Below are 15,508 nucleotides of genomic sequence, written 5' to 3' on the forward strand. Positions count from 1 at the left end.
AATGTCCTCATTATCACCACCATCATCATCACTATTAATATCATTATCGCATGGCTGAATATTTACGAAATGGATAATACATGTATGAAGCATAGGTCGCATATTTTCCATTTAATTTTTGTAATCCAAAATCGAATAGAACTCGAATTGTCAACAATGGTTGAGATCCATTGACTCATGAAAAACACAAAATCAAAACCATTAAAATATGAATCCAATGGTAATATTTATCCTATAAATACATGATGTATCCTCCACATAAATATTTTTATAGGCATCCACTATTTATTGAAACTCAACAATATTGTCCTACCAGGGCTGATTCGATACCAAGGATTTGAGTTCCAATAAAGGACCTGCCAGTTAAGAAAGACCCAAACCAACTACAACCTTCGAAAAAAAATTTGACACTAGCTTGTATCAAGCATCACTCTTCATCTTCTTTTATTAGATTATTTGTTGTTTAAAACATATAAAATATGAATGATGTATATTTTATTTAGATGCACATTTGGTTATGTACAGCTAGGTCATCTCGTCTTTAGTCGTCGTCTTCGTATGGAGATTATTGAGGTCTTGTCTTAGTCGTCGTCTTCGTATGGAGATTATTGAGGTCTTCGTATTGAAATTCAATTTGATACAATCCAAAGTCTCAAGAATCTTAGCTTTATAGCGGATTTCGCGGAAATATAACAAACCATGTCCAATACACAAATATTCTAAAATCGCAAAAACTTTTTTCTTATTTTCACTCATTCTCTCTCTAAAGCTTTCCATTCCATTAATGGAAACACTTTAAAAAGTAAAGTCAAAATAATTAATAATAATAATAATAATAAAAGAATTTCTCAATTCTTTTCCACCTATACGAAAAAATCAGGCAAATTGCCGATTTCTTGAAAAGAGTCGCCGATTTCTTGAAAACAATCGCCGATTTCGTGAAAACAATCGTCCATCACCCATAAATCTCCAGAATCGTTCCCAATTAAATCATCAAATGGCAAACTAAAATCACCCAAAAGATCCGGAGCCGGTGTTTGGAAATCGAAGAAATCGTTTAAAAACGGTGTATCCAACGGCAATAAGTCGCCGATCTGATTTCCAAAAACTTCTTCTTTAACCGGTTCAACTCGATTTACTAGTTTTGCTTCAAGTTTGGGTTGAGGTTCCGGTTCTTTCTTCTGTGACTGTGACTGTGATTGTGATTGGGAAAGAGAGTTGTTGAAGCGGAGAACTGAGGTTGGAGAAGAAACAATCTGAGACTCTTCAGAAGATTCACAGCTGGAAGAAGCAGCTGTCGTCAGATTCATCATCTCCGTATCGTCAGATCTAACCGGAAGAGTACCGAAGTTCGTTAGTGCTTCTGGTCCTCTTAATTTAATCGCCATATCATCGTAAACCTTCGCTGCCTCCTCGGCCGTATCATACGTTCCAAGCCACAGCCGTACACGTTTCGCTGGATCTCTGATCTCAGCCGCCCATTTACCCCATGGACGCTGCCGTACACCTCTAAACTTCTTTCCGTTTGTATTCGTTAACTTCAGTTTTTCCTTCTTCTCCTTTTCCTTTCTCTTTTTCTTCCTGCAAATAAATCTACTCTTCAAAACTCCGTTAACATTACCGTTTCCGTTACCGTTACTGTTACCTCTAGAACAAGTTTCTATGCTTATCTCCTGAACATACTTCTTAACACGGTAACGGCCTAACAGCAAATCCTCTGCTTCATCGCTGGACGAATCCGTCACGTTACAGTCAGTAACGGAGAACCGTACAACTCTAGGTCCGGAGAAACTCAGATCAGGCCTTGTAGATTGCTGTACCAACTTCTTGGTGATGGTTTGATGCTCTGTTAATTTGATTGGAGTTAAAATACTTCTATCCATCTCGATAGATTTCAGATTTTTCTTCTCTCACATTGAGAAACAAATAACATCGAAAATCCCAAAAAAAAAAAAAAAAAACAGTTTTTTTTTTTTTAAAGATTCGATTAGAGGATTGAAGTTTGAAGTTTGAAGTTCAATCGATAGATCGCTAATAAGAGTAAAAACAAAGTTCGAAACAGAAAGAATCGAATAGTGGATTAAAAGAGACACTTTGAAGAAAGCCTAATATTGGATTAAAGTTCCAAGTTCAGATTGAAGACTGTGAGATAGGGAGATCGCTTATAAGAGAGAATCGAAGTTCCAAGTTCAAATCGATTGAAAAAGAGAAAGAAAGAACAACAGAGATAGAAACAGATAGAGAGAATATTGGACTAAAAGAGAAACTTTGAAGAAAGTTTAAAGAAACTCGAAATACCAGTAAAAAAAAAAAGAGAGAAACCTTTCCAAATCGGGTATCTGTTACTTCTTTGGTAACCAAAGAGAAAGAGAAAGAGAAAGAGAGGGAATGGGAGAGGGAGACTTAGGTTGCGGAGAAGACCGAAACGTTTAGGCCGCTATTTTATAAGATCCAACAGCCGAAATTGAGAGCAAAAGATTTTAAATAGATTTTTTTATTTATTATTATCTCCGCGTTTCAAATTTTAGTAGTTAAAGTTTATTAAAATTAATCGACGTGTCGTATCTACGTTGACGACCAAAAGATTCTATACCAAGCCGCCGCATATGGAATAGTATCTAGGATTTTGACACGTGGAATTCATATCAGTGTTTATTTCGAGTAACCGCCCTGATTGAGACATATGGCAATAATGAATAAAGAATGTGTCAAACCTCTTCTCATCAAAATGTAAGTATTTATTTTGTTTCCTATTTAGTAATTATTATCATATAGGGGTATTCTGATTATTTCAAAGAGTTGGGTAGAATTTTTTATTATAGTTTGTTACTATTTTTTTTTAATTTACAGCTAAGAGTGGTGTGGCTAGCATCGAATTTGTACGACTGTTGGCTTGTACGGATTTTGTGTTAGATTTTTAGGTTATTTACATATACCTCTCTACTTTTTTATAAATATTAGTGATACCCTTTTTGGTTTCAAACTGACCAAATGCACCCTTGACCTGGGTCTTCTCTTAGAGACCAGCATAAATGTCATAAATCCCCACTTCTTAGATCTCTAGCTATATACCCCTTGATTTTCTCTGAAAAATCTATCACCTTCAAACTGTTAATATCAAGGGAAAAATATTTTAAAACTATGGAACCTCCACCTTAATCCACCATATGTAAAAAATTATTGATTTTTTCAACAAAAATCTTATCATGTTCTTGATATTTGAAAGAAAAAAAATCTTAAGGTCTAAGAGTTATCACAAAATTCCGTTATGTCCTAATCTCTATGTCGATAATCAGGAGCGGATCCAAAGAATTTCACTTGTGAGGGTTGAACAAATAGTGTGAAGATGAAATTAGAAAAAATACATAATAAGATATTTTAGAAAATTTGTTTTCTATAAAAAAAATAAGAAGATTTAGAAGAAAAATCTTAAAAAAATGAGAAAGGGTGATTTCTTGAATTTTTGCAATTCCAGCTCTAAGGGTAAAGAAATGGATAAACAAACTGAGTACAAATCCTAACATTTAATATCACAATATTTTGATCAAAATAACCTTTCTTTTAAAAAATTCCTTAAAATTGTCAAGTAAAATTGCCTTGATTCATGAGTTATAAAATTATAATTTGTTATCGCTCAACATATTAGTGAAATTGTGAAAGATTTTTTTTTTTTTTCCAAGTCTTATATGTAACGAGAAAACTTAGCCTTACTAACTAAGTAAAATTTCAAATCTTAAAAAAGGTTGTTAAGCTCATCTTTTGGTAGCAAAAACAAGATCTTATGTTATAGGGTGCTGAGAAAAAAATTATGTGAACTCTAAAATTAAAAATAATAATAAAATAAAAATTTTGAAAAAATTATTTTCATCATTAAATTTTAATTATAAATTTGAGAGTTTAATAGTCGTATATTTTCAAAATCTTAGATTAAGTCCAAAAAAAAAAAAAAATTGTACCAGTTTTTCCATGAAATCTAGAGGATTGTGGTGTTAGATTACTAATTTCCTAATCAATTTGAGTTCAATGAACCTTACAAAATTAATATGAAAAGTACTTTTCTATATAAATAAATAAATAATTTTGATTGTCACACCAACTTTTACTAACACCACCTCCAAGATGTGTGTTAAGTCTCTTGTGATTTACACGTTCATTAGGGTTGTCCAGTTCTTCAGCATTTTATTTTGCCGACACTTAATTACCGAACTACCCTTTTATTGAAGTTCTTTATAAAAACAGACTGCGGTTTTCTGTTTTCGAGGCAAGGTAGGGTGCATCGGATAGTCCTAATTGTTAAACTGGCACGTGACTTCCTTTTTTGCTTTACGTGCTACATGCTTTACACTCTTTTGGACCTACTTGTAGACTTTAAAACACTAAAAATAATTTCAAAGGAAACTATTAAAATAAAATAATTAGTTATGGTGATACTGATCATTTATCTCATAATTTCTTGTAAAGCAATAAAAATCACAGAAATAGTGGTGATATTGATAATTTATTGTGTAATTTCAAGAGAAATGATTGAAATCATAGTGATATCTATGGTGGTATCAATCATTTTGTAAGTAATTTCTCGTGGACCGCTGAAAATCACGAATAGCTATAGTGATATTAATCTTTATCACAAAATTTCAAGTAGAACGAACAATATCACAGCAATAGTTGTGATGATATAGATCATTTAGTGTATAATCATTACGTAACTTGATAATGGACTTTTTTTTGTCTGCAGAAGTATAAGTATATTAATGTGAAGTTTTGTTTGTACAGTACATGCATGTAATTCTATAATGGAATGATTTTCTGATACCCTCGTACGTATAATTATAAATATTTTTTCTTGTGTTTCCTGAGGCAAATGATCCACAGTTCTATGATGGGGGTGTGTGTGAGAGGGGGCGTCATATTATCATGACTCATTTCTATATGAATCGTGATAATTTGACTTACTCACATGTCATAATCAACACACCTGAGGTGACATGTTTGAGAATCGTAAATCTACACTCCTCGGGTTATAGTCCCCATAAAAAATGCAGTTCTGTATATCGCGAAATGCAGATCTACAATTCCCAAACATATCATGTCAAGGGTGTCGATTGAGTATGCCACCTGGGTAAGTCAGATGATCATGACTCTTTCTATATAAGAATGTTAAAATTAACTATGTTATTAAGTTTAGAAATGATCCCATGTGTTACACCTTTATTAGAAACCTACAAAACAACATTGTGTGCGCATGATCTATCAAAACTAGAGATCATAATGGATAAATCAATTTTGAATAATGATGAATGCATGTGGTACGTGGCTGATGTGGCAAGGTCGCACATCCTTTTCCTGTGTATCCTGATGAAAAAGATCTATGATTCTTTGCCCTTGCCACATCAGCCACATAACCAACCGCATATCAAAACTATGTGCATTCATCACAACTCATCAATTTCATCAGTTGAGAATGATGGGCAATTTTAGAGGCGAAAGGCCGAAAGACCACTGATGCTTGAGAAATATCGTAGTGAGGATAACAAAAATGTTGTTGAGATAAATAAGTGAAGCAATAAGATAAAATAATGGAAATGAACATGTTCTGGGAATATAGGATCAGCCCCATCAATTCATAAATTTAGGGAAAATTACATAAAGGACCCTATCAAAGGGATTTCTTTCTAGTTAGTTCATGAGTTTTGAGAGGTGTCTTGCTAGTCTATTCAGTAAAACTTTCTTTTTTTTAATGGGCTCTCAACCTCATCTCAGGATATTATATTTTTTAAATACCCAAACTACCCATTTTTCATCTTTTTCATATACTTGGATTTTCCAATGAAGATTCCAATCATTTCCGACGGTTTTTTATCGTGAATGACGAATGAAAATGATATATTTCTAATTTTGAATGTTTATATGTATTTTTTATGTATTTCTACGATTTATAAAAAAATGAAGAACGAAACAAATATTCAATTTTTCTTTTCAGTGTTGAGCTCAACAGTTTTTATTATCAAGCTTACCGATTTATATTTATTGTCGAGTTCAATATTTTTATTGTTGAACTCACCACTTTTTATTGTTAAGCTTACCAATTTTTATTAATGTTAAGCTCACTAGTTTTATTTATTTTCGAACTTACCAGTTTTTTTATTGCCGAACGCACCAATTTTAATGTTGAGTTTAACAATTGTTTAAAAAATATTGAACTCAAAATAATAATAAAAAAAGTGGTGAGCTTGATGCTCGTAAAACCCATCGACTTTTCGTCTTTCAAGTTTTTTCAACTAAAATATATGGAAAGACCAACTAAAAACTTGACATAACAACTTGCGTATAGATGATTTCAAACCAAAAGAACCATCCTTGATCAATTTCCATCCAAAAAACTAAGTAAAAGAATTGAAAACACCCATACTTTTTTACATAAATCTTCAAAATGGTTGAAAAAAACTTTGATAATAGTTTTTTTTTTTCTTCTCAAACCCTTTCAATCATAATGAAGTCTCTGAAACTTGACTGGGATGTCGAAAATCCAATTTTTTTTAAGATAAAAATGATGAGTTTGAATAGTTACAACACTTTCAACATTTCAATCATGAAAAATGCCTAGAGTGGGGTTTAGAGTCTGATTAAAAATAAAGTTTTTACTAAATGGACTATTAAGAGAAGCCCTAAACCTTCGAAAAATCTTTCCGTCGGAATCCTTTTAAGTAATTTTCCCATAATTTTAAATAAAAAATGGCTGTTAAGATGGTTTAATTGTGTAACTAAGGCTACATATTAAAATCTTTGTTAAAAGGATTGTGCAAGAGAAAGAACATATAGGGATATCGATTAATGAAATGAGAACGAAGAAAGGATAAGCACACATTTGAAATGACAAACGATTTAACTTCAAACGTTTTTGAACAAAAGACCATCATACATCAAACTGAACTTAAGTTTCTTTGAATTAAGGCTTTTATAATGATTACGAACTCTACAATAAACCACAATATTATGTTGTCTCCACTCGTCGCTCTTATCTAATATCTTTCAATAATTGGTTGTTGGTCGATCACTATCACAAGTTTAGGATTCTTTCAGATTATTTGTCAATTTGTCCCTGATTGATGTCACGTGCTTTGTTATTAAATTTCTGAATTAAACGTGTATTAAATGTTTTTTTTATTTTTGAGAAAAATATTTTTGTATCAAGTAAATTTTAACAAAAATTAAAAAGGAACAAAAGATATTAATCAACATTTAATTGATTAAGTATGAGAGGGATGTCAATTTATTCAACCATATGACCTTAGTATTCCTCCATCCAATTTTATCCAATATTAATTATATTATTGAAATTATTTTCATATATACTTTTATATTTTATGGTTTATGTATCATTTATGATACATATATAAATTTTGTTCGTGAACGATTATTTGTGCACTGCACACTGCTTATTTACAAAATAGTATTATTTTGGCAAAAGATTTATTTAAAATATGAAATTTAGTTTTTGCCAAAGTTTTAGCTAGTTTTTAGTAAAATTCCTCAATTATGTGTTACTTTCTCCCAAACTTTTAGGAAGTTTGAACCTAATGTGACATTACCTTACACCAAACCACATAAGTTTTTGTGCCTTTTGGATATGAGAATTTAATTCTACCATGGGTATTAAGGGTCGGTCTAGGGCTGGCAACATATCGGTTCAGTACCGGATCAATGTCAATCCGATTTTTTTTAAGCAGATCAATGAATATGTGAATCGAATCTGATCCATTTCATTTCATCCTCAATCCGATTCAAATATTGCCTTATTGTCAAATGATCAATGTTCAAAAAATATATAATTTAAAAAAATTTACTTTCCAACTACAAACAAAGAGGGAAACAAAAAAGAGTAAAATATTTTTATCTAAATGTATTTATATGAAATTAAAAATATTTTTTTTAATTAAAATATATTGGGATTAGAATTTTTATAGTGGATTGGGGTAGATCCGAATCCAAAATTGTTTCGAATCTAAGATTTCAATCCAAATCCATTTTTCATATTTTTTCGAATAGGATTGATTCGGATATCAGGTATACTTCGAATCATTGCCAGTCCTAGGTAGGTCAATGTGTAGGCTCCAAGTCGAAACACATATTAAAATAAATACTCGAATATATTTCAATCTAATAACTTCATATCTAGATTGAGGAATTTGATAATGTATTTAATTGGTTTTGATCAATTATGTCTCAATCTGATGAGGGCTTCGATATAATGTGGGAAAGTATAAAAATTACATTATATATAGTTCAAGGTTTATTCAAATTTTATATGTCAAATCAGATTTAATCCAATTTGGATCCAACCCAATTGTTATTGGATCGGATTTGGATCTCAATATTGAGATACGGTAAAACCCCAATCCATTAAGGGTCTGACCCAATGCTAATTGGATCGGTTTCAGAATCGATCCAATTCTTGTTGGTTGGTCCCAGATCAACCCTGATCCAATCTCGACCAGATCCATTAAAGAGCTGCAGTAGATGGTCAAAAAGCAAGGCTGTTGGTGGATAATTTGTACAACAGCAGTCCAAAGGATTCATACACTGTTGAAAAGGCGGACTTTACTTTCACTTAAAGCCGCAGATTTGAAAATGAGAAATGATATACGGACTCCCCCACGTGGCATACTCAAAATACTCTCTTGTTGGACATGTGCTAAAATCATTTTAAAAAATTCCTCGAGATACACAATTATACATCTTTAAAAGATGCAAAAATGTGTATCCCGAGGCAAAAATCTATTCTTCTACCACCTGCTACGTCAAGAGAGTATTTTGAGTGTGTTATGTGGGGGTTCGATTATCTTCAATCTTTGAAATAAATTGATTAATTTTTTAAAATACAAGATCTTAAGGAAATAAATGGACAACTCGGAAATTTGGAGCTATAGATCGAATCTAAGGCAAACTTGGATGACACAAGTTTCTCGAGACCTATTTCTCGATTAACTAAAAAGTCGAAGAGCATCGTTCACTTATGATCCTTCTATAGAAAACACATGTCAAATCACCATTGGGTATCAATCTCCATAAATGAGCTTATCTCACTTGCTAAGCGAAGATAATTAGAGGAACTTATGAACTGACAATATGAAATGATTGTGACACGCAAAATCCCTTTCTAAGTGTTGATCTTACAATCGACCAACAAGTATCGTAGTACGAATCATGGTTTAAAATTTCAAATCATTTTGAAATGTTTCGGTCAATACATATCAATTTTTCAACATTCTGAAACGAAACAATCAAGAATAATTTATTTCATTCCACTTTTCATCTCAAACTTAGAGAGAAACTGAGAGGGACACTAGTATGGAGAGAGATATATATTCAGAGTTAGATCGGAATTGGAGATCACGATTTGCGTAGAGGTAACTGTTAACCTTTTCGTCTCCCTCTCGATAACACAACCAAACTCAAGATTTGATTTGAGTTTTTAATTTTGTATTGATCCTTTAATTAAAATGATTTTTTATGAAGCCCTCCATATTTTGGTTAGTATATGAGAAGCCTATATTTTTTAAAACTATTAAAAGGTCCTTTGACCTCGGTCTCATCTTGAAGACTTTACATATTTGTCTGGGAATGTCTCAAATGTTTCGATTTCGTTTTGATTTTTTAGAAAACTAAAACATTGAATCGAAATGATATTAAACATTGGTAAGAATAATGATAAATTGACTCCCCATCTACTCTACTGACGTGGAGTGTGTGCATAGAACCTATATTTTTTTTTCTTTGGGATACACAATTGTGCATCCCCATAAATATGTATAGTTGTATATCTCGAGAAATGAGTCTATGATTCTGTGCACATGTCATGTTAGGACTCAAGAGAACAGAGGAGTCAGAAAATCACGACTCTTATAGTAAATCCATTCTGAGTAGGCACATCTAATAGGCATTGTATGCAGTAAAACCAGTATTGGACACATGGCGTAAATAAGACAAATATCAATGATCGATCACATGATAATTAATGCATATCTCGCATTGATATATCTTTGAGTAGATTTTTGGTAATCTTACCTAGAAACAGAAAATATCCTCATTGACTAAAGAATATTTATTTCTAGATAAGGAGATATTTTGGAGAAGATCCTAATTTGATTTGACTTTTCTTTTAGGATTTGTTTCTATATCTATATAAAGAGTGAATAGGTAGAGGAAAAGAAAGGGCTTGAAGGAGAAAGAAAGTGGAAAAGAGATTAAGGGCTTGTAAATCTTGTAATGGCTTGAAGAATAGTGGAATGGCTCTTTGTAGTCCGGGGACGTAGTCCGATTTTGGGACGAACCCCGTAAACAAATCTTGCTTTTTGTCTTCTCTCTTTCTTCCCCCTTCTCTTTGATCATTTTTCTGTGTGATTTTTTATCATTATTTAGTACATCAAGAACCATGAAGATTGATTATTAGGGGTAAATCTAAAGGAACCGACGCCATCTGAGATTTCGCCTCTACAAGCACCAAAGCAATCTCGATACATGACATTAGGACAAATGGGAAACAATATATAATTTGGAAAATGAGTAATAGATTTGGAACCCTTTTGAATGTATGAATAGAATCCTCATCATGAAATCATGTACAAAGTATTCGTCAACTCTTAAGCATGTATGCATTAAATTCCTAAAATACTTGATTGTTCGAAGTGTTTTAGGAAAATCCACCTAATAATTTGAGGGAGAAAAAGCTTCTCGATGACTAAACTATCTGGTTCTACATTTTTACCCACCCAAGGGGAAAAGATTTTCTTTTCATTTTAGATAAAACCTTAAAAGAATGTGTGATTACGTGAAAATATTGACTAGAAAATGTGATTTGTAAGTGTATGGATCATACACCTGCAAATCGTATTTTTGTAAAATAGATTTTTTATCGATTTCTATTCAAATCAAGTTTGTACAAAAGATTGTTATTGCAACCCTTAGCTAATTTTCCCAGAAAAATGAATTTTCCAACAATTTTCTAACAAATCAAATTTTTTTTTATGGTAAACCTTAGCTAAATTATAGTTGATCACATATGTTATAGTAAAATCAAATACAACAGTTTGTTCTCTTTATTATTTTTTAATACTACATGCACAAATCGTGTGCTAACCCTGTGGACACGGGATTTTCGATGTTTTTCAAACATCCCTCCACTTTGGGGTGTTTTGGAGTCGCCACCATTCAAATATGGAATTGGGTGTGAATAGTCACCCGATGTCTCATTTTTTGAAAATTAAATTATTTTTGATGTGATGACTCTCGTAGGATAATGCACATGGTCCAACCTTTGATTCAAGGTAAGGGGGTCCATTTATGGAGTAGGGAAGGTGTTAGGCACCCTACTCCATCCACGTAACGTGGTAACCTTGGATTCGGTATTTTAAAATAAAAATAAAATAAAATTGAAGAAGAATCGATATGTGCCCTCAAGTGTGAGGGGCTTCGATGTTGGTTCAAATCATTGAGGGCACCCTTATGAAGAAGGGGCCCCTTGGTGGTTTTAAACCATAGTGGTGTGTGCAAATGTGTAGGAAAGGGGTGAGTAGAAGAGGGAAGTTGGGGGGGGGTATCCTTTTGTCAAACCCACCTTGACCTTCCTTGACTTCCTTTGACTTTCCTTGATGTTCTTCTTTTGAGTGGACTTGGACTTGCTTCCTTGATTTGTTTGAGAGAAGGTTGAGATTTGAGAGTGGTGTTGAGAGTAGAGTAGAGTAGAGAGTTGAGAGAGGGTTGAGTGTAATGAAGAGTAAAGTAGAGAGTTGTAGTGTTTTGAAGATTTTTTTTCTCAAATTTTCATTAGTTGTGGTGAGGGGAGAATGGAGGGGTTTTTATAGAGGTTGGAGAGGTATTTTGAGGGTATAATGGGGTGAATGAAGAGAATAATGGATAATGGCATGGGTTTGAGAGGAGAGGGGTATGAAATTTGAGGGAGAAATAAGGGTAGTTTTGTAATGAGGGAAATGGGTTGTGTTTTAACCCAAATGGTTTGGATCTTACCCAAATCCATTTGGGTAGAGTGTTTGGTGGGGTGGGATGAGTGATGGTTGATGGGTGTAAGAGAGTTGTTTGGAGAATGAGTGTAGAGATGGTTGAAGAGGTAAGGTGTTAGATTTGAGATGATGTGTAGTGTAAGAGTTTTTGGTTGTGAATTTGGGAGAGGTGAAGGGATGAAGACATGTGGCAAATGGGGAGATGATGAGATTGGTTGATTGGTGATGGTGGTTAGATGATTAGAGAGAAGAGTATGGGAGGTATGGGTTGAGGTATGGGTTGAGGTGATTTTATGGGAGTGTTTTAAGGGAAAGTGATGGATAGATATGGGTTGTGATGTGGGTGGTTGATAGTGTTAGGGAATGGGGAATAGGTTAGGTTAGGGTAGGGTATGGGTTATGATGTTGGTGGTTGATGATGAGAGGATGGGGAATAGGTTAGGTTAGGGTAGGGTTATGGGTTGAGTTGATTTTTGGAGGGAAGTGATGGAGTTGGTTATGATGATGAGAGAGGATGGTAATAGGTTAGGTTAGGGTAGGATTATGGGTTGAGTTGATTTTTGGAGGGAAGTGATGGAGTTGGTTGATTGATTAGATGAGGAGGGGGAAGGGTGGGTGATGACATGTGTCATTTTTTGTATTGAGTTGGTGATTGGTTTGATGTGATGATGATGGTTTGGATTGGGTTTGGGTAGTGAGTTGGCTTTGGTTGGGTTGGGTTTAGGAAAGTAGTTTGGATTTTATGTGATGGGCTTGGGTTTAGATTGAATTGGGTTTATGATGGATGGGTTTTAGATTGAATTGGGTTATGTTGGATGGGTTTAGGAGAATAGTTTGGGTTTTATGTGATGGGCTTAGCTTAGGTTGGGTTTGTGTTGGATTGGATTGTAGAATAGGATGGGCTTAGCTTAGGTTGGTTTCGGTGTGGGTAATTGGATGGGCTTGGGTTTAATGAGAGTGATTGGGCTTAGGTAGAATAGTAGTGGGTTGAATTTAAGGATGTAGGAGGGTGGTGAGGTGTGCGGGTCCATGGGCCACATGGGTGACCTCGGACATTTATTAGTTGAAAATAGATTGGGTTCTTGTAGGTTTGGGCCTCGGGGCCCGTTTCGATTTTTTGATTTTTTTGGGGCATCTTGCGTCGAGGGCCCGCTCAAATTCGGGTGTCTACAGCTGCCCTTCTTTGCAGGAGTTGCGTGCAAGGAACTGCAAAGAATAGACGAAACCCTGATTTGTGCGGGTCCGAGGATTTTGCTCAGATAAGTTTTTGAAAATACCGACTTGATTTGATGGTTGAGAGATGGCTACCCAAGCACGGGGTCTGACAGGGCGCCGGTTGATTTCCTCGATCTCGTGGCGGAGCTCGTGTGAGGTCTTGGATTTGTGATGATTTGAGAAAAACTTTGACATAGGTATTTTCAAACGAGTCTTTAAGCAATTGATTTTGGCTTTTGCAAGAATACCATTTTGATTTTTTTTTTTTTTTTTTTTTTTTAATATTTATTGGCGATCCGTTCTTGAAGCACGGACTGTTTAAATCTTATTCGGTCCGGCTTTTTTAAACACGAACTCTACTTTTAATATCTTCGGTCCGTGCATGAAGCACGGACTGCGCACAATTAATTCAGTCTGTGCTTCATGCACGGACCAGAACATTTTTTTTTTTAAATCGAATGTCGCGCTTAGACGTTTCACTTGGCTATTCTCCTTCGTTTTCTCCTCTGGTTCTTCGTCTTCTCTTTCTTCTTGCTCTCTTGTGAACGGTTAGAGAAAGCTTGGAAGAGCGTGGTGACTCTTGATCATCCTGTATTTCCTGGTTATTCTTTTCAGAACTACCAACTTTGGATGCAACAACAGATTGCTGAGAGAACTTGTGCCACGTTCTTCAGTTCAAATGAGGTCTTCTGGTTCTCATTCCTCTGACCACCGTGATCGACTGGCGGAGATGAAGTTGTCTCATAAGCGGATTGAGAAGATCTGAAGAACCAGATAGCTCGACTTGAGTCTTTGAGGATCGAAGAGTCTTCCATTCTGAGGGAGGAGATTGAGGATCTCCGGGAGAGGCTTGCCCAGGGTCCCTGTTTTGATGCCTTTACATCCTACCTGGTGAGCCGTGATGCTTCGGACGTTAAGGTGGTAATGATGGGGCAAGCTGCTCGCATTCGTGCCTTGGAAGAGAGACTTGATTCCTTCTTCATTTCTTGTCGAAATGTGTGATTGGCACCATTTTTTTTTTTTTTGTATTTTCTTTTCCTTTTACAAAACGTAATGTGAAACTTTTTGAAATGAAAGGAAAATAGGTTTTTTACTTACTTGGCCTCAGGTGTATCTATTGCTTTGAAAACATGATGTTTGAATAAGTCCTAGATTTTTCGTCATCGGCCAAAATAGTAGTTTTGAAAACATTTGAATTTTTGGTAATTTGTCTTTGTCGAATAGATATTGTAGATCCAAAATATGAAGATTTTCGAAAAACCTTTGTTATCTCGATGATATTGGTGTTTTTGCCAACTACTGAGGATATAGATGTCAGCAATTCTCATGTTCTTCTTAGAGTCATCCCCAGTGCCCCAGTACTGGGTAAATATCGATCGAGCAATGAGACTTAGGATTCTGGGAAATTTTTGCCGTTCACAGTTATACTCATGCGGGCCAGGAGTTTTTACCTTTTTTTTTTTTTTTTAATCATTTTTTTTTTTGTTTTTTTTTTTTTTAATTTTATGATTCCCTTATTGCCCCTGGCGCCAGTTACGGTTTTCACCAGACCCGGTTTCCACATTTTTGCGCATCGATGCCTTTTTGGGTTTTCATCGTGCCAGTGGTTTTGATCTTGCCATAATCTGATTCTTTTACTCATAGCGCCTTTTCGGGTTTTCACTATGCCCTTTCAGACTATGCTTGTATTTTTTTGGATTTTTACATTGCAAATCTTGTTTGGAGCCTCTGTGTCTTTGTGGCTTGGTGACTCAAGTTGAGCTGCGAAATCGGCGACTCTACTCTTGTAGTGGCGCTCTTTCTTGAGTAACAGATCTGGATTCCCCTCTCGAGTTTGCTGACGACTATTTGTGGCTCGGTAACTCAAGTTGAGCCGCGAGATTAATTACTCTACACTTCGAGTACTCTTTTTTTTTTCGAATATCCGACCTAGACTCCCCTCTCGAATCTTCCAACGACTAGCAAGACTTTGGGATCCGGACCAAGTCGCAAGATCATTGGTGCTGCCACCGTCATTATGATACCTTAGAACATTCCCTGATCTGAAAGGACTTTTGGTGGGACGAAATGTTGGCCAAGGCTAAGTGTAATGGAAAGGTACAAAAGAGGTTAAGGTCTGAGTTTATCTAAAGTGGGCTAGACATGGGGTTCGTCTATTTTTGTTACGAAAAGGTGATCTATGTCTCCTCCCAGCGTCTCTCGAACTTGTTTAGGCTGGAGATTTGGGTCGAGCTCAGATCAATGTCCGAGTTTTGAATTTTTGATTTTTTTGTATT

The 15,508-nt window shown here is 34.7% G+C and overlaps 1 protein-coding gene across 1 annotated transcript; it reads right to left on the reverse strand.

Annotated features, from left to right (window-relative positions):
- Positions 1–295: 295 nt before the first annotated feature.
- On the reverse strand, positions 296–2,454 carry LOC147381064 (ethylene-responsive transcription factor CRF4-like). The gene has a single exon (XM_086430899.1). The coding sequence runs from the start codon at positions 1,881–1,883 to the stop codon at positions 864–866; it is 1,020 nt and encodes a 339-aa protein (XP_086287025.1). The 5' UTR covers positions 1,884–2,454; the 3' UTR covers positions 296–863.
- Between the last annotated feature and the right edge of the window lie 13,054 nt (positions 2,455–15,508).

This window comes from Akebia trifoliata, unplaced genomic scaffold, assembly GCF_017979445.1.
Source record: "Akebia trifoliata isolate Shusen 1 unplaced genomic scaffold, ASM1797944v1 Contig00787, whole genome shotgun sequence".
NCBI lineage: Eukaryota > Viridiplantae > Streptophyta > Magnoliopsida > Ranunculales > Lardizabalaceae > Akebia > Akebia trifoliata.

Coding starts and splice junctions, on each gene's coding strand:
- LOC147381064 (XM_086430899.1), bottom strand. CDS start 1,883: ATGGATAGAAGTATTTTAACTCCAATCAAATTAACAGAGCATCAAACC.